Source organism: Neoarius graeffei, chromosome 6 (genome assembly GCF_027579695.1).
Source record: "Neoarius graeffei isolate fNeoGra1 chromosome 6, fNeoGra1.pri, whole genome shotgun sequence".
NCBI classification, from domain to species: Eukaryota; Metazoa; Chordata; class Actinopteri; order Siluriformes; family Ariidae; genus Neoarius; species Neoarius graeffei.
Genome location: NC_083574.1, coordinates 59,128,283 through 59,155,488, shown reverse-complemented (window position 1 = coordinate 59,155,488; position 27,206 = coordinate 59,128,283). Strand labels below are relative to the sequence as shown.

Genomic DNA, 27,206 nt, shown 5'->3' with positions numbered 1-27,206 from the left:
TGTATTTTACTCAACAGTTATGATGGCAATAAAATACAAAGGCAGCAAGGGAAAAGTGCAAAATCCTGCCTAATATTAGTTTTTGTCTGGGTTTACAGTGATGGTGCCAAGCTTCAGCTCTATGGCCGCTGCTAGAAGGTGTGGCTCCATCTACAGGGGCTTTGCACAGTGTCTTCTGGCCCTGGGGGACAGCTTGTCTGTCAGCAGCCAAAAAGACGAGGATGTACATGAGATTGACTCAATCTGCAGGTCTGTAGACCCTAGCATTACGCTAAGACACATACACAGTATAGGGATGTTCTCAAGCCCAATGAAAAGATATGAGAGTAATGCATCAAAGAAATGGGTTCCCTGGGTGTACAAACCTTTATGTGCACTATGATCCAGTTCCACCTACACACAGTATAACTCATTCACACCTTAGGATTATGTGTCATACTCTGCTTGTGGCATTGTCAGGTACGTAATGGATAATATAGAGTACTATGGCTCACTAGCACAGCAGCTCATTCATTGACTTTCTTCCAGTGTTTCCATTTCCATCTTATCTATCATTCTTGCTCACAGGATTCCTGCCAATCATTAGTCCATGCATCCTTAATCCATATTTATACAATGTCGCCTCATGTCGGCAGAAGCTGCATAAGTATTCAATGTGTAGCAGCACAGTATGCTTTTAAAACAGCTCCATGTCTTTGCACTCGTACAACCCCAATTCCCAAAAAAGTTGGGACACTGTGTAAAACATGAATAAAAACAGAATGTGAAGATCTGCAAATCTCGGAAACCCTATATTTCATTGAAAATAGTACAAAGGCAACATAATATTGAAACAGAGACATTTTTATTGTTTTTTGAAAAAAATATATGCTCATTTTGAATTTGATGTCAGCAACACGTTTCAGAAAAGTTAAGACATAGGCAACAAAAGACTAAAAAAGTTTTGTAATGCTAAAAAAATAATTTGGTTAATTGGCAACAGGCCAGTAACATGATTGGGTATAAAAAGAGCATCCCAGAGAGGTGGAGTCTCTCAGAAGTAAAGATGGGGAGGGGTTCACTGCTCTGTGAAAGACTGCGTGGGCAAACAGTGCAACAATTTAATAATAACGTTCCTCAATGTAAAATTGCAAAGAATTTGGGGCTTACATCATCTATGATACATAATATCATGAAAACATTCAGAGAATCTGGAGAAATCTCTGTATGCAAGAGACAAGGCTGAAAACTGACATTGGATGCCTGATCTTCAGACCCTCAGACGACACTGCATTAAAAGCAGGCATGTGTCTGTAGTGGAAATCACTGTATGGCTACAGGAACACTTCAGAAAACCTTTGTCTCTGAAAGCGGTTCATTACTGCATCCACAAATGGAAGTTAAAACTAGATATAAACAATATACAGAAACAGCGCCACCTTCTCTGGGCCTGAGCTTTTTTACAATGGACTGAGGCGAAGTGGAAAATTGTCCCGAGGTCTGGCGAATTGAAAGTGGAAATTCTTTTTAGAAATCATGGACACCACGTCCTCCAGGCTAAAGAGGAGAGGGACCATGCTGCTTGTTGTCAGTGCACAGTTCAAAAGCCAGCATCTCTGATGGTATGAGGGTGCATTAGTGCACATGACATGGATAGCTTGTACATCTGGGAAGGCATCATGAATGCTGAATGATATATACACGTTTCAGAGCAATATGCTGCCATCCAGACAAAATCTTTTTCAGGGAAGGCCTTCCTTCTTTCAGCAAGACAAAGCCAAACCGCTTTCTGCACATGTTAAAACTGCATGGCTCCGTAGTAAAAGAGTCTGGGTGCTAAACTGGCCTGCCTGCAGTCCAGACCTGTCTCCCATTTAAAACATTTGGCGCATTATGAAGTGGAAAATACGACAAAGGAGGCCTCAAACTGTTGAGCAACTGAAATTGTATATCAGGCAAGAATTGGACAACATTTCTCTTTCAAAACTACAGCAATTGGTCTCCTCAGTTCCTAAACATTTACAGAGTGTTGTTAAAAGTAAAGGTGATGCAACACAGTGCCCTGTCCCGACTTTTCTGAAATATGTTGCTGACATCAAATTCAAAATGAGTATGATATGTTGTCTCTGTACTATCTTCAGTGAAATATACGGTTTCCATGATTTGCAAATTATCGCATTCTGATTTTATTTACAGTTTACACAATGTCTCAACTTTTTGGGAATTGGGGTTCTATTTAAACTGACTGAGTGAGAAGCATCATGATATCTGCATTATAACATATTATAATTACACCACTGTGTTGTTGAATTCTCCATTCTGATTGGTCAGAAGCTGTTGATTTTCTATAACAGCTTCTATGGCTGTTATAGAAAATATGTATAATTGTTGATATTGTGAAGCTTTCTGTAAGAAGACATTCATTTAACCTTTTTGGAAACTTATGGCGTCTCCACTGCTAGCAATTTCTAACAGTTACTAAGTCAGTTTTCCATTAAGGGAAAGTCTTCTTGAAAGACTACTTTGTGTTTTTGAGTTTCTTTTTTTGTTTACCTTATTAACTTAGAGACTCAACAGTGAATGTACTGTACAGTGGTGTTTGAAAGTTTGTGAACCCATTAGAATTTTCGATATTTCTGCATAAATATGACCTAAAACATCATCAGATTTTCACACAAGTCCTAAAAGTAGATAAAGAGAACCCAGTTAAACAAATGAGACAAAAATATGATACTTGGTCATTTATTTATTGAGGAAAATGATCCAATATTACATATCTGTGAGTGGCAAAAGTATGTGAACCTTTGCTTTCAGTATCTGGTGTGACCCCCTTGTGCAGCAATAATTGCAACTAAACGTTTGCGGTAACTGTTGATCAGTCCTGCACACCGGCTTGGAGGAATTCCCATTCCTCCGTACAGAACAGCTTCAACTCTGGGATGTTGGTGGGTTTCCTCACATGAGCTGCTCGCTTCAGGTCCTTCCACAACATTTTGTTTGGATTAAGGTCAGGACTTTGACTTGGCCATTCCAAAACATTCACTTTATTCTTCTTTAACCATTCATTGGTAGAACGACTTGTGTGCTTAGGGTCATTGTCTTGCTGCATGACCCACATTCTCTTGAGATGTCCTGACATTTTCCTTTAGAAGTCACTGGTATAATTCAGAATTGATTGTTCCATCAATGATGGCAAGCCGTCCTGGCCCAGATGCAGCAAAACAAGCCCAAACCATGATACTACCACCACCATGTTTCACAGATGGGATAAGGTTCTTATGCTGGAATGCAGTGTTTTCCTTTCTCCAAACATAATGCTTCTCATTTAAACCAAAAAGTTCTATTTTGGTCTCATCTGTCCACAGAACATTTTTCCAATAGCCTTCTGGCTTGTCCACATGATCTTTAGCAAACTGCAGACAAGCAGCAATGCTCTTTTTGGAAAGCAGTGGCTTTCTCCTTGCAACCTTGCCATGCACACCATTTGTTGTTCAGTGTTCTCCTGATGGTGGACTCATGAACATTAACATTAGCCAATGTGAGAGAGAGGCCTTCAGTTGCTTAGAAGTTACCCTGGGGTCCTTTGTGACCTCGCCGACTATTACACGCCTTGCTCTTGGAGTGATCTTTGTTGGTTGACCACTCCTGGGGAGGGTAGCAATGGTCTTGAATTTCCTCCATTTGTACACAATCTGTCTGACTGTGGATTGATGGAGTCCAAACTCTTTAGAGATGGTTTTGTAACCTTTTCCAGCCTGATGAGCATCAACAACGCTTTTTCTGAGGTCCTCAGAAATCTCCTTTGTTCCTGCCATGATACACTTCCACAAACGTGTGTTGTGAAGATCAGACTTTGATAGATCCCTGTTCTTTAAATAAAACAGGGTGCCCACTCACACCTGACTGTCATCCCATTGATTGAAAACACCTGACTCTAATTTCACCTTCAAATTAACTGCTAATCCTAGAGGTTCACATACTTTTGCCACTCACAGATATGTAATATTGGATCATTTTCCTCAATAAACAAATGACCAAGTATAATGTTTTTGTCTCATTTGTTTAACTGGGTTCTCTTTATCTACTTTTAGGACTTGTGTGAAAATCTGATGATGTTTTAGGTCATATTTATGCAGAAATATAGAAAATTCTAAAGGGCTCACAAACTTTCAAGCACTACTGTTAGTGTAAACATAAAATATGACATTTACAGTACAACCCTGATTCCAAAAAAGTTGGGACAAAGTACAAATTGTAAATAAAAACAGAATGCAATGATGTGGAAGTTTCAAATTCCATATTTTATTCAGAATAGAACATAGATGACATATCAAATGTTTAAACTGAGAAAATGTATCATTTAAAGAGAAAAATTAGGTGATTTTAAATTTCATGACAACAACACATCTCAAAAAAGTTTGGACAAGGCCATGTTTACCACTGTGAGACATCCCCTTTTCTCTTTACAACAGTCTGTAAACGTCTGGGGACTGAGGAGACAAGTTGCTCAAGTTTAGGGATAGGAATGCTAACCCATTCTTGTCTAATGTAGGATTCTAGTTGCTCAACTGTCTTAGGTCTTTTTTGTCGTATCTTCTGTTTTATGATGCGCCAAATGTTTTCTATGGGTGAAAGATCTGGACTGTAGGCTGGCCAGTTCAGTACCCAGACCCTTCTTCTACGCAGCCATGATGCTGTAATTGATGCAGTATGTGGTTTGGCATTGTCATGTTGGAAAATGCAAGGTCTTCCCTGAAAGAGACATCATCTGGATGGGAGCATATGTTGCTCTAGAACCTGGATATACCTTTCAGCATTGATGGTGGTCTTTCCAGATGTGTAAGCTGCCCATGCCACACGCACTAATGCAACCCCATACCATCAGAGATGCAGGCTTCTGAACTGAGCGCTGATAACAACTTGAGTCGTCCTTCTCCTCTTTAGTCCGAATGACATGGCGTCCCTGATTTCCATAAAGAACTTCAAATTTTGATTCATCTGACCACAGAACAGTTTTCCACTTTGCCACAGTCCATTTTAAATGAGCCTTTGCCCAGAGAAGACGTCTGCGCTTCTGGATCATGTTTAGATATGGCTTCTTCTTTGAACTATAGAGTTTTAGCTGGCAACGGTGGATCGGACGGTGAATTGTGTTCACAGATCATGTTCTCTGGAAATATTTCTGAGCCCATTTTGTGATTTCCAATACAGAAGCATGCCTGTATGTGATACAGTGCCGTCTAAGGGCCCGAAGATCACGGGCACCCAGTATGGTTTTCCAGCCTTGACCCTTACGCACAGAGATTCTTCCAGATTCTCTGAATCTTTTGATGATATTATGCACTGTAGATGATGATATGTTCAAACTCTTTGCAATTTTACACTGTCGAACTCCTTTCTGGTATTGCTCCACTATTTGTCGGTGCAGAATTAGGGGGATCAGTGATCCTCTTCCTATCTTTACTTCTGAGAGCCACTGCCACTCCAATATGCTCTTTTTATACCCAGTCATGTTAATGACGTATTGCCAATTTACCTAATGAGTTGCAATTTGGTCCTCCAGCTGTTCCTTTTTTGTACCTTTAACTTTTCCAGCCTCTTATTGCCCCTGTCCCAACTTTTTTGAGATGTGTTGCTGTCATGAAATTTCAAATGAGCCAATATTTGGCATGGAATTTCAAAATGTCTCACTTTTGACATTTGATAAGTTGTCTATGTTCTATTGTGAATACAATATCAGTTTTTGAGATTTGTAAATTATTGCATTCTGTTTTTATTTACAATTTGTACTTTGTCCGAACTTTTTTGGAATCGGGGTTGTACAGAGGGTAACTGAGAAAGCCAAGCACATACATCTGGAGGAAAATTTCATACATATTTTGCAAGCATTTTACAGGGAAATGATTAGTAATTTATTATCTGAGAATGCACCAAAAGCCATCAGAATGCATGTAAATTTCAAAATTTTCAGAGTGGGCATGACCCCCTAGCATTAGCATGCCTTTGGCATGCTGCAAATTCCAGAGCTGCCTACTACTGTTTTTTTAGCCGGCTACTTCAGATTTTCTGGAGAACCCTGATCAGCATCCTGTCGTGATAGAGCTGTGCTTCTGAGTTTGTTTAATGTTATTACTTAGTGTCCATGTTCCACTTTTTTGTGTGGCTTTAAGTATCAAATGCATTCATAATATATTATATCTACATGATTATTTTCAAGCACTCTTTCTACCTTCGAAATATACAGGCTGCTTTTTGTTAGAACAGTATGGAAAAATATCAAATTGTCTCAAAAACTTTGCTTAATATATATACATTATATGGCACAAAGTCTGTGGAGACCTGACCATCACACCCACATGGGTTGCCTTCCCCAAACTGTTGCCACAAAATCGGAAGCACACAATTGTATAGCATGTCCTTGCATGCCATAGAATTTCCCTTGATTGGAACTAAGGCGTCCAAACCTGTTCCAGCATGACAATGCCCCAGTGCACAAAGTGAGGTTCATAAAAACATGGCTTGTAAAGACTGAAGTGGAAGAACTCGAGTGGCCTGCACAGAACCCTGACCTCAACCCCACTGAACACCTTTGGGATGAACTGGAATGCCGACTGCACACCAGGCCTACGTTAGAAGGTGATATAACACAGTGGTAAACATGCCGCCTGTCTCAACCTTTTTGAAACGTGTTGCAGGCATCAAATTCAGAATGAGTGTATATTTACAAAAAAACAATGCAGTTTATCAGTTGGAATATTAAACATCTTGTCTTTGTATTGTATTTGATTGAATGTTGGTTGAAAAGGATTCGCAAATCATTGCATTATGTTTTTATTTGCATTTTACACAGAGTCCCAACTCAATTATAATGAATATAAGCTTTAAAAATCATGCAATGACTGACTGAGGTCTGGAGCCCATAAATATCACCACACACTTGGTTTCTTCACTGGTGATGTTCTGCCAGGCCTAAGTAGAGTTTTCAGGTATCTGTACTTTATTTATATTTCTGACAACTTTTTACTTTTACTCCCTGCATTTCAACACAAATATGCATACTTTATACTCCTTACATTTTCAAATCAGACTTTTTACTTTAGTTTTAATCCATTTGAGTGGAATTATTGATTATTTTTATATTTTCTATCCTTGTGCACCATCCCAACAAGAAGACCAAATTCAACCGAAACTGATGGGACAATAACACATAGAAAAAACAACAACCAACCCAATCTGATAACCTTGACTCTAAATCATCAGCTGCGTTCAAATTCAGCAAACCGAGGAGAACAGGTTTTCTTTGAAATTTTAAATTTGAACGTTTTTGTGTCAACATACCAAATTGTTCGAGATAAATATCTAATGCTTTTGATGAATGTGACGTATGCTCTTCAGACTCTTCAGATAAGTTATTAGCACACATGTAAGAAGCCTAGTAAGGTAAGGATAGCTATAAGTCACCGTAATATTAGGTATGTGAAAGTCAGGTCATCCAATCACTGATCACCTGGTTCACTGCTGCTGATCGGGCTTGGATTACATGCACTTCCATGACATAACTCTAGTTTTGAAGCTGAATTTTAGGACCACCCAGAGTATGCCTGTATTGATGACATAGTCCACAAAATCTGTTTTTGTAAACAGATGTAGAGGTGTGTGAACAAAGTTGGTATAACTTTGGTTCATCAGTCAATGAAGCTTGAAACTTGAAACTTATATGAAGATAAGTTTCAATAGTGTCAAGTGTCATTTTATTTGTTAGTTAATACAGTTGTCTATATCACTTGTTATTTTCAAGAAATTTGGAGTATCATCACGTAGATTGAGATTTATACTAATGGGTTGTCTGGGTGGGGCGGCATGGTGGTGTAGTGGTTAGCACTGTCGCCTCACAGTAAGAAGGTCCTGGGTTCGAGCCCACCGTCCAGCGAGGGCCTTTCTGTGTGGAATTTGCATGTTCTCCCCGTGTCTGTGTGGGTTTCCGCCGGGTGCTCTGGTTTCCCCCACAGCCCAGTTAGGTTAATTAGTGGCTCTAAATTGACCGTGAGTGTGAATGGTTGTTTGTCTCTGTGTCAGCCCTGCTATGACCTGGTGGCTTGTCCAGGGTGTACCCCACCTCTCGCCCATAGTCAACTGGGATAGGCTCCAGCTTGCCTGCGACCCTGTGGGACAGGGTAAGCGGCTACAGATAATGGATGGATGGATGGAAGGGTTGTCTGGGCGGAAGTTGCAGAAATCTGGCTGGAGTTTGCCATTGAAACAGCTCTCTTAATCATGATTGATGTTACTCTTATCATGCATTTATTATATTTTGTGGTAGTTTTTATTTTTTACTATTGATTTACAGTCAAATTTATAAAAATGATGAGACGATGATTGAGGATTTTGACAAGCACCATCTACCAAATGGTGAAAATTTTGTTAAAAAATTCTAGGGTGTTTCAAAACGTGATATTATGTGAGATGTAAATATCCCAGAAACTACATAGTCTAGGCAAATGAAACTGAACAGGCTGAATGTTGAGCAATATAAGATTTATTCCTCAAAATTTGAATGAGAAATCCAAAGGTATGTGGATTCCATGAATGATTTCACAAACTTTCAATATGCATGCCACCTGAGACAGACAGACAGACACACACACACACGCACACACACACACAGACAGCCTTCCTCTTTGAACTTTTTCTGCAGTGTCCAAATCTGCATTGCAGTTGGTGCATTTTTAGAGAATTCTCTCATAAATGCACACTGCACAGTCTTGTTCGACTGTGTTTGAGCATAATCTAACACACAAAACGCCTTTTCTTTTCCAGTGAATGGCATTTCTATACCTAAAAAGACAAAGACAAAAAACATTAAACATAAAATTTTGACCTGTTTCCACACATGCTGTTAAAATTTGAGGTCAATTGAATGAGAATTGGCAAAGTTATGAGATTGTGAAATGATATCAAATTTTTTGAAACACCCTGTAGTATGGAAATTATGGCCATTTTTCGGTTCTTGTTGAGTTTTTAATTAATTGTTAATTAATTTGATTTATTTAACTAATTGATTAGCAATTAGTTAATAAATTAGTTGGCACTGTTTTCCTGGACTTTAAATTACCTGGTATCTTCTTTTTATTTTATTGAGTTATGTAAAAAAAAAAAATTGAGAAAGGTTTTAACATTTAGAAAGGTATCTTTCTCACAAAGTTTTTGTCACAGAAAGTTTTATTTCAAAATAAACTTTTCATTGCTACCGTTTATGATCCAGACATCAAGGGATTTTTTTTTTGGTCACATACCTACTGTTATTACAGCTGGGTTGTTGGTTAGCATGCTGCACATAGCTAGCTGCTAGTCAGTTGACTGCAAGTGGATTATTTGTTTGTTACAAAGTTCTTGGCAATTAAAATTTTTTTATGTTTATTTTTTAAAGAAGGGACAATGCACATTAATTAACATGAGCACTCAGATCCATCATGTAAATGTGCCAGATTTAGCTAATTTTCATCTGCAGTCCCTGACGGGTTGATAGCGTATAAAAAGAATTAAAGAAAATATACAAAAGCACATAGACAAACACAGACAAAGCACATACAAATAGTAAAACAACAACATAACCATATGGCATATAGAAACCATTAAAGAAAAAAACCATACAAAAGCACAAAAAGGCACATATGCACAGATAAAAGTTCATGAACAGAGACAATAAAACAATGACATAGCCTCTTTCTTCTTTTTCTATATGGTATTTTGCAATCCTTTCTGGTAGATGAGTTTTGATTTTGTTTAATGAATTCATTGAATGGAGCAGGAGCCAAACCATGAAAAATTTTATATACAGGTAAAAGATCTACAAATTTGATCATGTTTTCCAATTTAAGAGATCATAGTAAATAAAAAATTTTGCAATGATTATATGAATATGACTTTTTATCCAATGTTTTCAAAGCTTGTTTATAAAGTCTTTCTACTCATTGTAATGTGGTCATACCGGTCTGTGACAAGCTGGTAAGACAGTAATTCATGTGTGGGAGAATCATAGCATCGATGTACAACTTTGAGGCCTCGATAGTTAAATTATTCCTAATGTATCTAAAATTTGCCAAACTGAATTTGATTCTGTTTACAACTTTTTTGTGTTTTGAATGTAAGGTGTGAAACTACTATTATATCTAAGTATTTATACTCAAGCACTACTGATATTTTTCTCTAACATCTGGATCTGGTTCTCTATTTGCAGACTTAAACCCCCCCCCCCCCCCCCCCCCCCCCCCCCCATATACAGGTTTGCTAACTTTAAGGTGTAAACATGGATTTGTTAACCAATTAGAAATATTGACCACTGAAGCTGATAGTTCTTCTGCAGTTTGCTTCTTGTTTTTAGCATGTAGATACACAATAGCATACATCTGACAAGTTACAGTAGGTGGACAAACGTCACATAATATATAATTAATATATAAACTAAATAGCAAAGGACCCAAAGTTGAACCTTGAGGTACACCAACATAATTATCAACTATTTGTGAGGTTTTATGATCTGTGCGAACACAATGTTTTCTGTCTGTAAGGTATAATTTTATCCATTTAATTACATTAGGTGAAAAATGTATCATGACTAACTGTATCAAAGGCTTTCTTTAAATCAAGGTAAACAGCCCTAACTACACCTCACTTGTCCAATTTAGCCTTAATATATTCCAGAAAAAAAATTGCAGTTTCAGTGGAATGATGTTTCGGAACTCAAATTGCATAGGATACAAAAGAAAGAAGTAGTATTCAAATATAATATCATTTGTTCAGAGATCAATTTTTCTGCAATTTTTGATGCTGGTGGAAGGATACTGATGGGTCGTTAATTACTAACAACCATGTGCTCACCTGATTTGTACACTGGTGTAATTATTGCAGTTTTCCATATTTTGTTGCACAACCTTTAGCAGCAATCACTGCTAACAAGCGATCTCTGTTGCTCTCAATGAGACTTTTGCATATGCCAATAGGTAGTTTGGCCCACTCTTCCTGAGCAAACTGCTCTTGCTGTTTCAAGTTTGAAGGGTGCCTTCTCCACACTCTTCTCCACACTCTCCAGCTCTTTCTAGAGATGTTCGATAGGATTCAGATCAGGGCTCATGGAAGGTCACTTCAGAATTGTCCAAAGCTTTGTTCTTTGCCATTCTTGGGTGCTTTTAGCTGTGTGTTTTGGATCTTTATCCTGTTGGAGGACCCATTACCTGTGGCCAAGAGAGAGCGTTCTGATACTGGGTAGTATGTTTCACTCCAGAAAGCCTTGATAGTCTTGAGATTTCATTGTGCCCCGCACACATTCAAGGTATCCCATGCCAGATGAAGCAAAGCAGCCCAAATCATAACCAAGCCTCCTCTGTGTTTCACAGTAGGTACGTGTTCTTTCCTTTGACAGCTTCATTTTTTCATCTGTGGATATAAAGGTGATGTGCCTTGCTAATAAGCTTGAATTTTGTCTCATTTGTCCAAAGGACATGCTCCCAGAAGCATTGTGGCTTGTCAATATGCATTTTAGTAAATTCCAGTCTCATACTTGCCAACCCTCCCGATTTCGGCGGGAGGCTCCCGATTTTAGCCTCCGTCTCCCACCTCCCGATCATACTTGTTAAAAACTGGATCATCTCCTGGTTTGGGGAAATCCCTTCCGCCAAGTTAAAAATACTCCCGATTATGTCCAATCAGAATCGTATGAGAAACACTGCTGACGTCAACTGATTTTTAACCAATCAACGAACAGAACGACAGTCACTTCCGTAATGTAGGATTCACCCAGGCTGTCTGACATTTTTTACAAGCATTCATTCATCATGGCCACTAAACCAAATACCAAACGGCAAAAATATGAATGCAAATACCAGGTTGCATGGGAGAATGAATTTCCATGGATAAGCAAATGTTCGACCAGCCAGTTACACATTTTAAGGTAAAGATACCTTAAATCAGAATATAATGGACATTTGAATGTGAAATTAAACTAGTCTTCCATACCATTTCATAAACAAACTGTACAACTTCTAAAGTGTTTAGTGAAATTTTGCATGACAGAGAATTTGTTTGGTGAGTGTATTTGAATAGTGTGGTAGTGTCTTAATGCTATTTTGAATTTATGTTTGAAAGTTTTAAGTGAAAGTTTACAAGTGAATTATCTGGAAAGTGACTGATTTTGATAGAGTTTTGAGGTTTTAAGTGAAAGATTACTAGTGAGTGTATTTTGATCGTACTAAAATTTTGCATTCGAGTGAATTTCTTTGTGGAGTATATTTTGACAGTATCGTAGTATTTATAGTGCCATTTTAAAATTTTGTTTGAAAACTTTCAAAGTTTGCCTCATCTCGTCTTGTCTCATCTCGTCTTCTTCCGCTTATCTGGGGCCGGGTCACGGAGGCAGCAGTCTGAGCATGGAAGCCCAAACTTCCCTTTCCCCAGACACCTCGGCCAGCTCCTCGGGAAGAGCACTGAGGCGTTCCCAGGCCAGCCGAGAGACATAGTCCCTCCAGTGTGTCCTGGGTCTTCCCCGGGGCCTCCTCCCGGGGGGACATGCCTGGAACACCTCCCCAGGGAGGCGTCCAGGAGGCATCCGAAAGAGATGCCTGAGCCACCTCAGCTGATTCCTCTCAATGTGGAGGAGCAGCGGCTCTACTCCGAGCTCCTCCCGAGTGACTGTGCTTCTCACCCTATCTCTAAGGGAGCACCTAGCCACCCTGCGAAGGAAACTCATTTCGGCCGCTTGTATCCGCGATCTTGTTCTTTCGGTCATTACCCAAAGCTCATGACCATAGGTGAGAGTCGGAACGTAGATCGACCGGTAAATCAAGAGCTTTGCCTTTTGGCTCAGCTCCTTCTTCACCACAACAGACCGGTAAAGCGACCGCATCACTGTGGAGGCTGCACCGATCCACCTGTCGATCTCACGCTCTATCCTTCCCTCACTCGTGAACAAGATCCCGAGATACTTAAACTCCTCCACTTGAGGCAGGACTTCTCCACCAACCTGGAGAGGGCAAGACACCCTTTTCTGGTCAAGAACCATGGCCTCGGACTTGGAGGTGCTGATTCTCATCCCAGCCACTTCAGACTCTACTGCAAACTGTCCCAGTGCATGCTGAAGGTCCTGGTTTGAAGAAGCCAACAGGACAACATCATCTGCGAAAAGCAGAGATGAAATCCTGTGGTTCCCAAACAGGATTCCTTCCGGCCCCTGGCTGCGCCTAGAAATTCTGTCCATAAAGATTATGAACAGAACCGGTGACAAAGGGCAGCCCTGCCGGAGTCCAACATGCACTGGGAACAGGTCTGACTTACTGCCGGCAATGCGAACCAGACTCCTGCTCCGTTCGTACAGGGACTGGACAGCCCTTAGCAAAGAGCCCCGAACCCCATACGCCCGAAGCACCCCCCACAGAATACCATGAGGGACACGGTCGAATGCCTTCTCCAAATCCACAAAGCACATGTGGACTGGTTGGGCAAACTCCCATGAACCCTCGAGCACCCTATGAAGGGTATAGAGCTGGTCCAGTGTTCCGCGACCAGGATGAAAACCGCGTTGTTCCTCCTGGATCCGAGATTCAACTATTGGCCAAATTCTCCTCTCCAGTACCCTGGAGTAAACCTTCCCTGGGAGGCTGAGAAGTGTGATTCCCCTATAATTGGAGCACACTCTCAGGTCCCCTTTCTTAAAAAGAGGGACCACCACCCCAGTCTGCCACTCCAGAGGCACTGTCCCCGACCGCCACGCGATGTTGCAGAGGCGTGTCAGCCAAGACAGCCCCACAACATCCAGAGACTTGAGATACTCAGGGCGGATCTCATCTACCCCCGGTGCCTTGCCACCGAGGAGCTTGCTAACCACCTCAGTGACTTCGGCTTGGGTAATGGACGAGTCCACCTCTGAGTCATCAGCCTCTGCTTCCTCAATGGAAGACGAGACAGTGGGATTGAGGAGATCCTTGAAGTATTCCTTCCACCACCAGACAATGTCCCCAGTCGAGGTCAACAGCTCCCCACCCGCACTGTAAACAGTGTTGGCAGAGTACTGCTTCCCCCTCCTGAGGTGCCAGACGGTTTGCCAGAATTTCTTCGAGGCCGACCGATAGTCCTTCTCCATGGCCTCACCAAACTCCTCCCAGTTCCGAGTTTTTGCCTCCGCAACTGCCCGAGCTGCGGCACGCCTGGCCTGGCGATACCCATCAGCTGCCTCAGGAGTCCCGGAGGCCAACATGGCCTGATAGGACTCCTTCTTCAGCTTGACGGCATCCCTTACTTCCGGTGTCCACCACCGGGTTCGGGGATTGCCGCCACGACAGGCACCGGAGATCTTGCGGCCACAGCTCCGAACAGCCGCGTCGACAATAGAGGCAGAAAACATGGTCCACTCAGACTCAATGTCCCCTGCCTCCCTCGGAAGCTGGGAGAAGCTCTCCCGGAGGTGGGAGTTAAAGACCTCCCCGACAGAGTGCTCGGCCAAACGTTCCCAGCAGACCCTCACCATACGTTTGGACCTGCCAGGTCTGTCCAGCTTCCTCCTCCGCCAGCGGATCCAACTCACCACCAGGTGGTGATCAGTTGACAGCTCAGCCCCTCTCTTCACCCGAGTGTCCAAGACATAGGGCCAGAGATCCAATGAAATGACAACAAAGTCGATCATCGACCTCCGACCTAAGGTGTCCTGGTGCCACGTGGACTTATGGACACCCCTGTGCTCAAACATGGTGTTCGTTATGGACAAACCATGACTAGCACAGAAGTCCAATAACAAAACACCACTCGGTTCCAGATCGGGGAGGCTGTTCCTCCCAATCATGCTCCTCCAGGTGTCACTGTCGTCACCCACGTGAGCGTTGAAGTCCCCCAGTAGAACAATGGAGTCCCCAGTCTGAGCACCTCTCAGTACCTCTCCCAGGGACTCCAAGAAGGCTGGATACTCTATACTGCTATTCGGCCCGTAGGCACAAACAACAGCAAGAGCCCTCTCCCCGATCCTAAGGCGCAGAGAGGCAACCCTCTCGTTCACTGGGGTAAACTTCAACACATGGCAGCTGAGCTGGGGAGCTATAAGCAAGCCCACACCAGCCCGCCACTGTTCACCATGGGCAACTCCAGAGAAGTGGAGAGTCCAGCCCCTCTCGAGGAGCTGGATTCCGGAGCCCAAGCTGTGTGTGGAGGTGAGCCCGACTATCTCTAGCCGGTACCTCTCAACCTCCTGCACAAGCTCAGGCTCTTTGCCCCCCAGCGAAGTGACATTCCATGTCCCAACAGCTAGCCACTGTGTTCGGGGATCAAGTCGTCGAGGCCCCTGCCTTCGACTGCCGCCCAATCCACATTGCACCAACCCCCTACGGCTACCTCTGTGGGTGGTGAAGCCACAGGAGGTCAGGCCCACGTCACCGCTTCGGGCCGAGCCCGGCCAGGCCCCGTGGGCAAAGGCCCGGCCACCAAGCGCTCACATACGAGCCCCAACCCCGGGCCTGGCTCCAGGGTGGGGCCTCGGCTGCGCCATACTGGGCGATGTCATGGTCCTTGATAGATTATCCATAAGGGGTTTTCGAAGTTTGCAAATGAGCAAATTCCTTTGATGCATTCCGATAGGATTTTGATAGTATTTCTAGTGCTTTTTAAAAATTCTGATGGAAAGTGTTTAGTGAGAGAGATGCATTTTAGTAGTACTAAGACAGTGCAGTATTTATTTAATTGAGTTGTTGCTATTTTGGTTAAATCTTATTAAAATTTAACTTATATATGATATTATTGTAGTATTCTATACAGTAGTATGGGGCGGCACGGTGGTGTAGTGGTTAGCGCTGTCGCATCACAGCAAGAAGGTCCGGGTTCGAGCCCCGTGGCCGACGAGGGCCTTTCTGTGCAGAGTTTGCATGTTCTCCCCGTGTCCGCGTGGGTTTCCTCCGGGTGCTCCGGTTTCCCCCACAGTCCAAAGACATGCAGGTTAGGTTAACTGGTGAGTCTAAATTGACTGTAGGTGTGAATGTGAGTGTGAATGGTTGTCTGTGTCTATGTGTCAGCCCTGTGATGACCTGGCGACTTGTCCAGGGTGTACCCCGCCTTTCACCCATAGTCAGCTGGGATAGGCTCCAGCTTGCCTGCGACCCTGTAGAACAGGATAAAGCGGCTAGAGATAATGAGATGAATGGGATGAGATGAGGTGATATTATAGTTCTCTGTATTTTTACATGAGCTTACAGAAGGAAAACACATTTGATGCAATCCAATAATACTTTCATTCACTGTGACTATTTTAAGAAATGATAAACATTCTTCTAAAGCATCACTTGTGCTATTTTCTGTGGGTCTCTGTATGTATACAATATTCAGGCATGAGATTTTTCAGCTAAAAATCTGATTTAAGACTTCCCTTTCATTGTTGTTATATTAAAATTCAAGACAAGAGTATTATTTCAGATTTTTCACTCTGAGCTCTCTCATGCCTGATACATGAATCCCATAACCTAGAGTAATTGATAGAACAATATCAACAATTCAAAAATTCATTAATTGTATAAATTTACCATATGGAGTTACCATAGGTGATTTTCGTATCAATTTAGGTGATTGTTGTTAAGTATATGATGTTGACCAATAAAGGTGATTAAATAAATAAAAATTTTCAAATGGTTTGCAGGGCGGCACGGTGGTGTAGTGGTTAGCGCTGTCGCCTCACAGCAAGAAGGTCCTGGGTTCGAGCCCCGGGGCCGGCGAGGGCCTTTCTGTGTGGAGTTTGCATGTTCTCCCCGTGTCCGCGTGGGTTTCCTCCGGGTGCTCCGGTTTCCCCCACAGTCCAAAGACATGCAGGTTAGGTTAACTGGTGACTCTAAATTGACCGTAGGTGTGAATGTGAGTGTGAATGGTTGTCTGTGTCTATGTGTCAGCCCTGTGATGACCTGGCGACTTGTCCAGGGTGTACCCCGCCTTTCGCCCGTAGTCAGCTGGGATAGGCTCCAGCTTGCCTGTGACCCTGTAGAAGGATAAAGCGGCTAGAGATAATGAATGAATGAATGAAATGGTTTGCAATTAATTGGGATCCACTGTTTTTATCGTTTCAGCCGTGCATCATACCCTCGTCCAATTGAAAATGTCATTCATGCACTTTTCTCCCCCATGAGAATTTTGAAAAGTTGGCAAGTATGCAGTCTGGTTTTTTTTTTAGTTTTTCTTTCAACAATGGAGTCCTTCCATTGAGCCCACTGTCACTCAAAAAGTGACAGATGGTACAAACAGACATTAATGTACCTTGACCTTGGAGTTCAACTTTCATCTCTTTGGAAGTTGTCCTTGGCTCTTTTTCTACCACTGGCACTATCCTTCTATTCAATTTGTGATCGATTTTCGTCTTGCAGTCACATCCAGGAAGGTTGACCTACGGAACATAAACTTCTTAATAATATTTGCAACTGGAGTCATAGGAACATCAAGCTGCTTGGAGATGGTCTTATAGCCTTTACCTTTAACACGCTTGCCTATAATTTTCTTTCTGATCTCCTCAAACAAGTCTCTCCTTAGCTTTCTCTGGTCAATGTTCAGTGTGGTGCACACAACTATACCAAACAGCAGAGTGACGACGTTTCTCCATTTAAATAGACTGAATAACTGACTGATTACAAGATTGAAGATGCCTGTGATACTAATTAAGGTTAAACAATTAATCTGAAGTATGACTATAATCCAATTTATAATCTTATCTCAGGGGAACCATCAAAACCGTCTCGGCTATTTTAGAATGTCTTTGTAAAATAAACAATAAATCATTTCTTTTCACACTTTTTTTGCTTTATTCTATGTCATACCAAAGGCATGCAAGTATACATGAGAGAATTGCTTTTCATTTCATTTTCAGGAGGAATAAAGCATTGTTTCAACGAGCTATAAACAGCTCTGGAAAAAAGTAACAGGCCAGTGCAAAATTATGACTTTCTCTGGTTTTCCTATTTATAGGTATGTGTTTGAGGAACATGAACATTTTTGTTTTATTCCATAAACTACTGACAACATTTCCCCCAAATTCCACATAAAAATATTGTCACTTAGACCATTTAATTGCAGAAAATGACAGCTGGTCAGAATAACAAAAAATATGAAGTGTTTTCGGCGGCACGGTGGTGTAGTGGTTAGCGCTGTCGCCTCACAGCAAGAAGGTCCTGGGTTCGAGCCCCGGGGCCGGCGAGGGCCTTTCTGTGTGGAGTTTGCATGTTCTCCCCGTGTCCGCGTGGGTTTCCTCCAGGTGCTCCGGTTTCCCCCACAGTCCAAAGACATGCAGGTTAGGTTAACTGGTGACTCTAAATTGACCGTAGGTGTGAATGTGAGTGTGAATGGTTGTCTGTGTCTATGTGTCAGCCCTGTGATGACCTGGCGACTTGTCCAGGGTGTACCCCGCCTTTTGCCCGTAGTCAGCTGGGATAGGCTCCAGCTTGCCTGCGACCCTGTAGAAGGATAAAGCGGCTTGAGATGATGAGATGAGATGAAGTGTTTTCAGACCTTGAATGATGCATAGAAATCAAGATCATATTCAATTTTAAACAACACAGTACTAATGTTTGAACTTAGGATGAGTTCAGAAATCAATATTTGGTGGAATAACCCTGACATTTAATCACAGCTTTCATGCATGTTGGCATGCTCTCCACCAGTCTTTCACATTGCCCTTGGGTGACTTTATGCCACTCCTGGTGCAAACAATTAAATCAGCTCAGCTTTGTTTGATGGCTTGTCACCATCTTCCTCTTGATCACATTCCAGAGATTTTCTGTGGGATCCAGATCTGGAGATTGGGCTGGCAGTGACAGGGTCTTGATCTTGTGGTCCTCCATCCACACCTTGATTGCATTAAAAACCAGCTATTGTGTAGGGGTTGTTTTCTGTGCTCTTCCGGGCCTTTTGGTGTTCCTGAGGTCACCAGTGCATTCTTTATTTTTAAGAATGTACCAAATAGTTAATTTGGCCACATCTAATATTTTTGCTATTTCAAATGAATACAATACAAAGACAAGATATGTAATGTTTAAAATGATAAACTTTATTGTTTTTTGTAAATATACACTCATTCTTAATTTGATGTCTGAAACCTGTTCCAAAAACATTGGCACAAGGGCAACAAAAGACTGGGAAAGTTGTGGAATTTTACCTGTTTGGAACATTCTACAGGTAAAAAGATTCATTGGGTATGAAGAAGCATCCTCAAAATGTTCAGTCATTCCCAACCAAGGATGGGACAAGATTCACCACTTTGTGAATCTCTGCACATAAGGGGCAAGGCCGAAAACCAACACTGAATGCCCGTGACCGTCGATCCCTCAGGCAGCACTGCATTAAAAACCGACATGATTGTATAAAGGGTATTAATACATGGACTCAGGAACACTTTAGGAATCCATTGTTGGTAAACACAGCTCATCACTGCATCTACCATGCAAAGCGAAAGCCATATATCAACAATATCCAGAAACACCACCAAATTCTCTGGGCCTGAACTCATCTGAGGTGGACTGACACAAAGTGAAAAAGTATGCTGTGGAATCCACATTTCATATTGTTTTTGGAAATCATGGACGTTGTGTCCTCTGGGCTAAAGAGGAAAAGAACCATCCAGATTGTCAGCAGCAGAAAGTTCAAAAGCCAGCATCTGTGATGGTATGGGGGTGTGTTAGTGACAATGCTATGGGTAACTTGCATATCTTTTGGAGCAACATATGCTGCAATCCAGAGGATGTCTTTTTCAGGGACATCCCTACTTATTCCAGCAAGATAATGCCAAGGCACGTTCTGCATGCTACAACAGTGTGGCTCTGTAGTAAAGAGTGTGGGTGCTAAACTGGCATGCCTGCAGTCCAGACCTGCCTCCCATTGAGAATATGTGATGCATTATGAAGCTCAAAATATGACAATAGAGACCCCAACTGTTAAGCAACTGAAATCATTTTTTAAAGCAAGAATGGTAAAGTTTCACTTTCAAAACTTCAACAGTTAGCATCCTCAGTTCTCAAATGCTTATTGAGTGTTGTTAAAAGAAAAGGTGATGTAACACAGATGTAACACATGCCCCTGTCTCAACTTTTTTGGAACATGTTGCAGGCATCAAATTCAGAATGAGTGTCTCATCTCGTCTCGTCTTCTTCCGCTTTATCCGGGACCGGGTCGCGGAGGCAGCAGTCTAAGCATGGAAGCCCAAACTTCCCTTTCCCCAGACACCTCGGCCAGCTCCTCGGGAAGAACACTGAGGCGTTCCCAGGCCAGCCGAGAGACATAGTCCCTCCAGCGTGTCCTGGGTCTTCCCCGGGGCCTCCTCCCGGGGGTACATGCCTGGAACACCTCCCCAGGGAGGCGTCCAGGAGGCATCCGAAAAAGATGCCCGAGCCACCTCAGCTGATTCCTCTCGATGTGGAGGAGCAGCGGCTCTACTCCGAGCTCCTCCCGAGTGACTGTGCTTCTCACCCTATCTCTAAGGGAGCGCCCAGCCAGAAGCTATGGCAGAATGAGTGTACCTGTATATTAACAAAAAAACCAAATAAAGTTTATCAGTTTGAACATTAAATATCTTGTCTTTGTATTGTATTGTATTTTAGTCAAATGTTGAAAAAGAAATTATAAATCGCTGTACAAACATTAACTGAACTTTGTGGACTGTCTGAGAGTGCCATAATATTCTAACGAGTGCAGTAGGGAATAGGAACAAGACGTGCTCACCTCTGTATTGTGTTAGATATTATATCCATTTACTGTACTTGTACACTATAGACAGTGTGTTAATGTCATACTGAAGCAAACTAAAGTCTTATTATATCTGCATCACTCCAGTGCAGAAGTAGGTTATTTCAGTTACATCCACTGTTGCCAGGTCACTTGTCATCCTGTGGAACTGAAGTACTTTTGAACTGCTGCTGTGTGTTACATTTTTCCAGGTTAGTGTTAGATAATTATTCAAACAATATTTTCAGTATTGTGTACAGATCTACAGTGTGCAGTACGTATTCACATGTAATCAATGACATTATTGCATTATTCACACACACACACACACACACACACACACACACACACACACACACACACACACACACACACTAATACAGGCATCTCTTAATCCCATTCTCAAGATTAGCTCTGTAGCTCTTTATGGATAAATTATGTTGTTTTTCAGTGAACTGATGTACACATTTTTATAGCTGTTTATGACTAGCTGAAAAACTGGAACTAGTTTCACAGACGTAAATATAAATACACCATTTGTTTCTGTGGTACACTTGAATTTGCCTTATTTTGGGTAAGTGTATGAATTCTATTAAAAGTACAGGCTACAGCTTTAATGTTTGCAGTTCTACACTTTTGTTGAATGAAAGCAGAATTACATCACTATTTAAAAAAAACCCCTTTATCCTTGGAATGTTCTATAAGCGAGCGTTTGACAAACTTTAGAAACCTATTTGGAACTGACAGTGGTTTTTGAAATATACAAATGGCTACAACAATTAGGCTGTTTGTCACATAGACTGTCTTTGAATCAGCCAGGAAATACATCTGCAATGTAATTTATTTTTAGGAAAGTATCAAAAGTTTACTGGTTAAGAATGAGTTCTTTAAATCGATTTTGTTTCTACCCAAACAACCAACTAATAAAAAATACATAACTTACAGTAATAAATGTTACAGTGCTATTGATGCAATGAATAATATTTTTATGCCACATTCCATAATTTATGAAATGGAACACTGCACTGACTGTTCAACACTATCAATACTACTCTTTTACTTGGTCAGTAAAATAGTGACATTAAAAATTATAAATATTTGCACTGCTTGCAGAAATATTGCAAAGTATTAAAAAAGAAATCAGTAAAATTCTGCTAAAGAGGTGAAAGAGGTTTGCTTTTTCCTGTATGTATATGTGACAGGCGGCACGGTGGTGTAGTGGTTAGCGCTGTCGCCTCACAGCAAGAAGGTCCTGGGTTCGAGCCCCGGGGCCGGCGAGGGCCTTTCTGTGTGGAGTTTGCATGTTCTCCCCGTGTCCGCGTGGGTTTCCTCCGGGTGCTCCGGTTTCCCCCACAGTCCAAAGACATGCAGGTTAGGTTAACTGGTGACTCTAAATTGACCGTAGGTGTGAGTGTGAATGGTTGTCTGTGTCTATGTGTCAGCCCTGTGATGACCTGGCGACTTGTCCAGGGTGTACCCCGCCTTTCGCCCGTAGTCAGCTGGGATAGGCTCCAGCTTGCCTGCGACCCTGTAGAAGGATAAAGCGGCTAGAGAGATAATGTGTATATGTGACATTGTAAATAAGCCTATATTAGTTTCAGGTAATCCTGAAAAGATTGCACTTCATTTGTCTAGATGTGAAATAAGGAATATTAAATTATGACCTTTTTTAAACTGGTGTTTACCACACTAGTATTTTAAGTAGTACTTCATTTATATCTTCTCAGACTTCTCAGATAAAATCAGTGAGCTACTGAGACTTGGCGGTCAGCCACCTCTGCAGTAAGAAACTGTCCTTTCCCAGAAGCTGTTCCAGTCATTAATGAAGCTCAGTCCCTGTTATTCAACAGTGTGGTACAAAAAGTCTGAAAAAATTGAAGATAACTTGGTTCTTCCTTTTTCTGCACTACCTCTTTTTGTGCACTACCTCCTGGATCCTCACCAGTCCGGCTTCCAAGCCGGACATTCAACCGAGACTGCGCTTCCTCTCCATCAGTGAGGCACTTCATGCAGCATATGGCACCTCCCTCTCCTCTGTCCTACTTCTCCTTGATCTTTCTGTTGTATTTGACACTGTGAATCACCCCATCCTCCTGTCATCCTTATCAGCTCTAGGGATCTGCAAGATAGCCTTACACTGTAAACCCGAATAAGTTGAGTTTACTTAAAAAAATTGAGGAAAGTGGTTGCCTTAAAAAAAATAAGTAATTATTAATGATTGAATTGAGTACCTTAAACTTACCAGAAGATTGTAAGTTTAAGGTACTCAATTCAATCATTAATAATTACTTATTTTTTTTAAGGCAACCACTTTCCTCAATTTTTTTTAAGTAAACTCAACTTATTCGGGTTTACAGTGTAGACTGGTTCAAGTCCTACCTCTCCGGTCGCTCCTTCCAGGTTACCTGGTCTGGTACTGTATCAGCACCATGCCCACTTACCACTGGCATCCCTCAAGGTTCAGTCCTTGGTACGCTTCTCTTCTTCCTCTACACCCAGTCTCTCGGCCTGATTATCTCTGCTCATGGTCTGTCTTACCACTGTTATGCTGATGACACCCAAATGTTTCTCTCTTTTCCTCCTTCTGACACACAGATCTCCATTTGCATCTCTGCTTGTCTGCATGACATCCAGAGCTGAATGGACAATCATCACCTGAAGCTCAGCCCAGGCAAGATGGAGGTAATCTACATTCCTGCTCCATCCTCTCCACTCCTGGACATCATCTCCCTGGGGGAAATCTCTAGGTCACCTTCACCCAGTGTGAAGAACCTAGGCATCATGTTCAATGATAAAACTTTGCTCCTCAGCGAACATCGCTGCAGTAGCACAGATGTGTAGATTCCTCCTCTACAATATCCAAAGGATCCACCCTTTTCTCATCACCTACCCTACTCAGCTCCTGGTCCAAGTGCTGATCCTCTCCTGTTTGGACTACTGCAAATCTCTCCTTGTTGGCCTTCCAGCTTCTGCCATCAGACCCCTGCAGCTCATCCAGAATGCTGCAGCTTGCCTGGCCTACAACCTCCCTCTTCTTTCCATGTCACCCCTCTGCTTGCCGACCTGCACTGGCTAGCTATCACAGCTCGTCTCAAATTTAAGACATTGGTGCTAACTTACCAGGCTGTCAAGGGGTTAGGGCCAGCATACCTCCAGAGTCTGATCTGCCCCTACATGCCAGCCAGATCCCTACGCGTGGCTACTACTGGTCGCCTAGTCCCTCCTCTCTGCTCCTGCCCAGCCCGCTCAATACAGCTGTCTGTCCTTGTTCCCCGTTGGTGGAATGACCTTCCCGTTGAGGTCAGAACTGCTGATTCCCTGACCACCTTCAAGTGCAGACTGAAGACTCACCTATTCAGGCTGCACCTTTCCCCTGCTTCCCTGCCTATTGTGTAACTGCGTTTCAGTCTAGACCAACCCAGGCTGTGTACTGTCTAGCCTGGGGTTAGCTATTTGAGTTCTCTCTTTAGTTGTACTTTATATGCTTGGTTTGTTTCCTTGGCTGTTTGCTGAGTATTGATACTTCAACAGAATATTACAGTACATTAAGTATAGTTGTCACTTGTTCAGTTGGCACAAGAACTTTCTTGTCTAGAAGTTCAGCACTTTGCGTACTTGACTTTTGCACCCATTGTACGTCGCTCTGGATAAGAACGTCTGCTAAATGCCATGTAATGATGTTTGCTATGGGATTGAAAATATTCCTACCCTTAAACACAGAGATGCCCCAGAGATCAATGGTTCTTTGATCATCACCATAGCCTCAGTGTTCCTGTTACTTTCCAAGCCCTATGTTCGGAGAGATTATTCTTAGTGTATTTTTGGTTCATAGAGTTGATTTTGTCCTTTGAATAGCTTTAATTTACTATTAGGATAACTACAAATAACTTAATGTACATATACAAAACACTCTCTCTCTCTCTCTCTCTCTCTCTCTCTCTCTCTCTCTCTCTTTAGGACAGGGGCATGTTTACCACTGTGTTACATCACCTCTGTGTGTTTGTGAATTGAGGACACTAACTGCTGAAGTTTTGAAATTGAATTTCTTTCCTATTCTTGTTTACTATACGACTTCATTTGTTCAACAGTCCGGGGTCTCCGTTGATGTATTTTACGCTTCATAATGCGTTACGCATTTTCAATGGGAAACACATGCAATAAAAGTCAGTTTATTGTCACATAAGATTGTGAGAAACAGGCTTAACCAAGCAGAAATCATCTTTTGATTCTTCCCATTTTCCACATCTGTTTAAAAATTAGACTCTGAGCATATCGCTATTGAGGTGACAGTCTGTGTGACAATTCAGGGGGTTGGGAGACTGAAGGGATGGAGACAGGCAGGGTTACTATGACTGTCGCTTTATTCACTTTACTTTCGACTTTCACTTTTCAGCTGTTTTATTGCTTCACAGTCTCATTTGGAACACATATGAGCACACACGAGCACACACACACAAACAGCCCTGTGCTGGATCTTGACTTCTTTCTCTCCCCTCTTGGCTCTTTCTCCCCTCTTTTAAGCCCTCGGTCGTCGCTGCAACAGAAGACAGACAGACACACACACACACACACACACGTTCATCTCTGTTAATCAGTCCCAGGTGTAATCGCTTAACTATTCACATCCTGTGGCCTCGCTCTCCATTCATAACCCGATGCTTGACCACACCTCCACAAAGAGAAATGTTCCTTCCATTACTAGTGTCTTATTTTAATCATTTGCAGTGGGACTGTCATAAAGGTATTACAACGTTATTGCAAGATTGGTTGGTGGTAGAGTGTACCACCAGAATGATTAAATAACATTTAAGTTTATTCATCCATCCATTATCTGTAGCCGCTTTTCCTGTCCTTCAGGGTCGCAGGCAAGCTGAAGCCTATCCCAGCTGACTATGGGCGAGAGGCAGGGTACACCCTGGACAAGTCGCCAGGTCATCACAGGGCTGACACATAGACACACGCAGCCATTCACACTCTCATTCACACCTACGGTCAATTTAGAGTCACCAATTAGCCTAACCTGCATACACTGAAAAAAATGGCCTGTTAAATTAACACAAAAAAATCTTGTACATCGGTTGCACTTATTAAAATCATATCCACTAAGACCAATTAAGTCATGTTCTGTTTGACTGAACATGACTTAATTGGTCTTAGTGGATATGATTTTAATAAGTGCAACCGATGTACAAGATTTTTTTGTGTTAATTTAACAGGCCATTTTTTTCAGTGTATCTTTGGACTGTGGGGAAACCGGAGCACCCGGAGGAAACCCATACAGACATGGAGAGAACATGCAAACTCCACACAGAAAGGCCCTCGTCAGCCACTGGGCTCGAACCCAGGACCTTCTTGCTGTGAGGCGACAGTGCTAACCACTACACCACCGTGCCTCCACATTTAAGTTTAATCCTGGATAAATGCTGGCAATGTCTCTGTTCTGTGGCACATAGTATATTTTATGTACTACAGTAGCACATAGTGTATATTATAAAATATTGTTAGTAAATGTACTGCATAGTATTTTCCAATATGCTGTAGTATATTAATGTTGCCTAAGAAATACTCCTACTTAGCTGATCATTTGTGAATTTTACCTGTTGCAGATCATGGGATCAGTTTCATGACTGTGCAAACTTGGCTATGGCTGGCTGCCCCAACGAAGCCGCTGTTGTGTGGGAGTCCCTGAGACATGAGTCTAAAAAGATGCAATTTGCAGGTAACCTGTACGACATGTGCGCTAGTCGCAGTGAATCAGCAGCAGACGCAGGGACCCAGAACCCAGATGAGACCAATCAGGAATCGCTGAAAGGAAAAGCCACTCATTTAAGCCTGGGCCAAACCATCTTTCTCTGTTTACTGTTTCTCTGCTTGTGGATATAAGCCAAGACTTTCTGCTTCAAGAAACATGCAGTAGAATGTAATGAATTACCAATGGACTGGTATATGTGATGTTGACATTTCTCAAAGGTAACACATTGTAAATATAAATTATTTTTTCTGTAAAAAGGCATGATTTTGAACAGAATTCTGTACATGTACAGTGCCCTCTAGAATTATCGGCATAAACGAGCAAAAAGTAAATATCTAAAAGAATAGCAAACGCAATAAGTGATGTATGTAGTGGCTGTTGGTGGTAAATTTTTGGAGGGCACAGTGAATAACATATCAAACATATATTATTTAAAAGTTTACATATAAATTTTGCCATTCGAATCTGAACTGTGTTTCTTCTGAATAACAAACACGGTACACAGAAAAGTTGTAACCCTTTTGTTCAAATCAAAAAACACTAAATTTACAGTTTTGTCATCTGTCCTTTTGTGTAACATGTACTTTGATTAGACAATGTGTTTATCAACTTTCAGTTTCCCCTCCAAAAATATTTTAGCGGAAAAATAACGAAAGAACAAATAATCCACTTTGTTCACATTCATTATACCTGTGACTGAGTCCATAACATGGGTACTGGTGACATATTGTGGAAATATCACCAAAATGGGCTAGAA

General features: G+C 41.9%; 1 protein-coding gene across 1 annotated transcript; it reads left to right on the top strand.

Annotated features, from left to right (window-relative positions):
• Positions 1-100: 100 nt before the first annotated feature.
• nrn1la (neuritin 1-like a) lies at positions 101-26,580 on the top strand. The gene is made up of 2 exons (XM_060922976.1): positions 101-249; positions 26,304-26,580. Exons 1-2 carry the CDS (start codon positions 101-103, stop codon positions 26,578-26,580), a joined length of 426 nt encoding a protein of 141 aa, XP_060778959.1.
• The last annotated feature ends 626 nt before the right edge of the window (positions 26,581-27,206 follow it).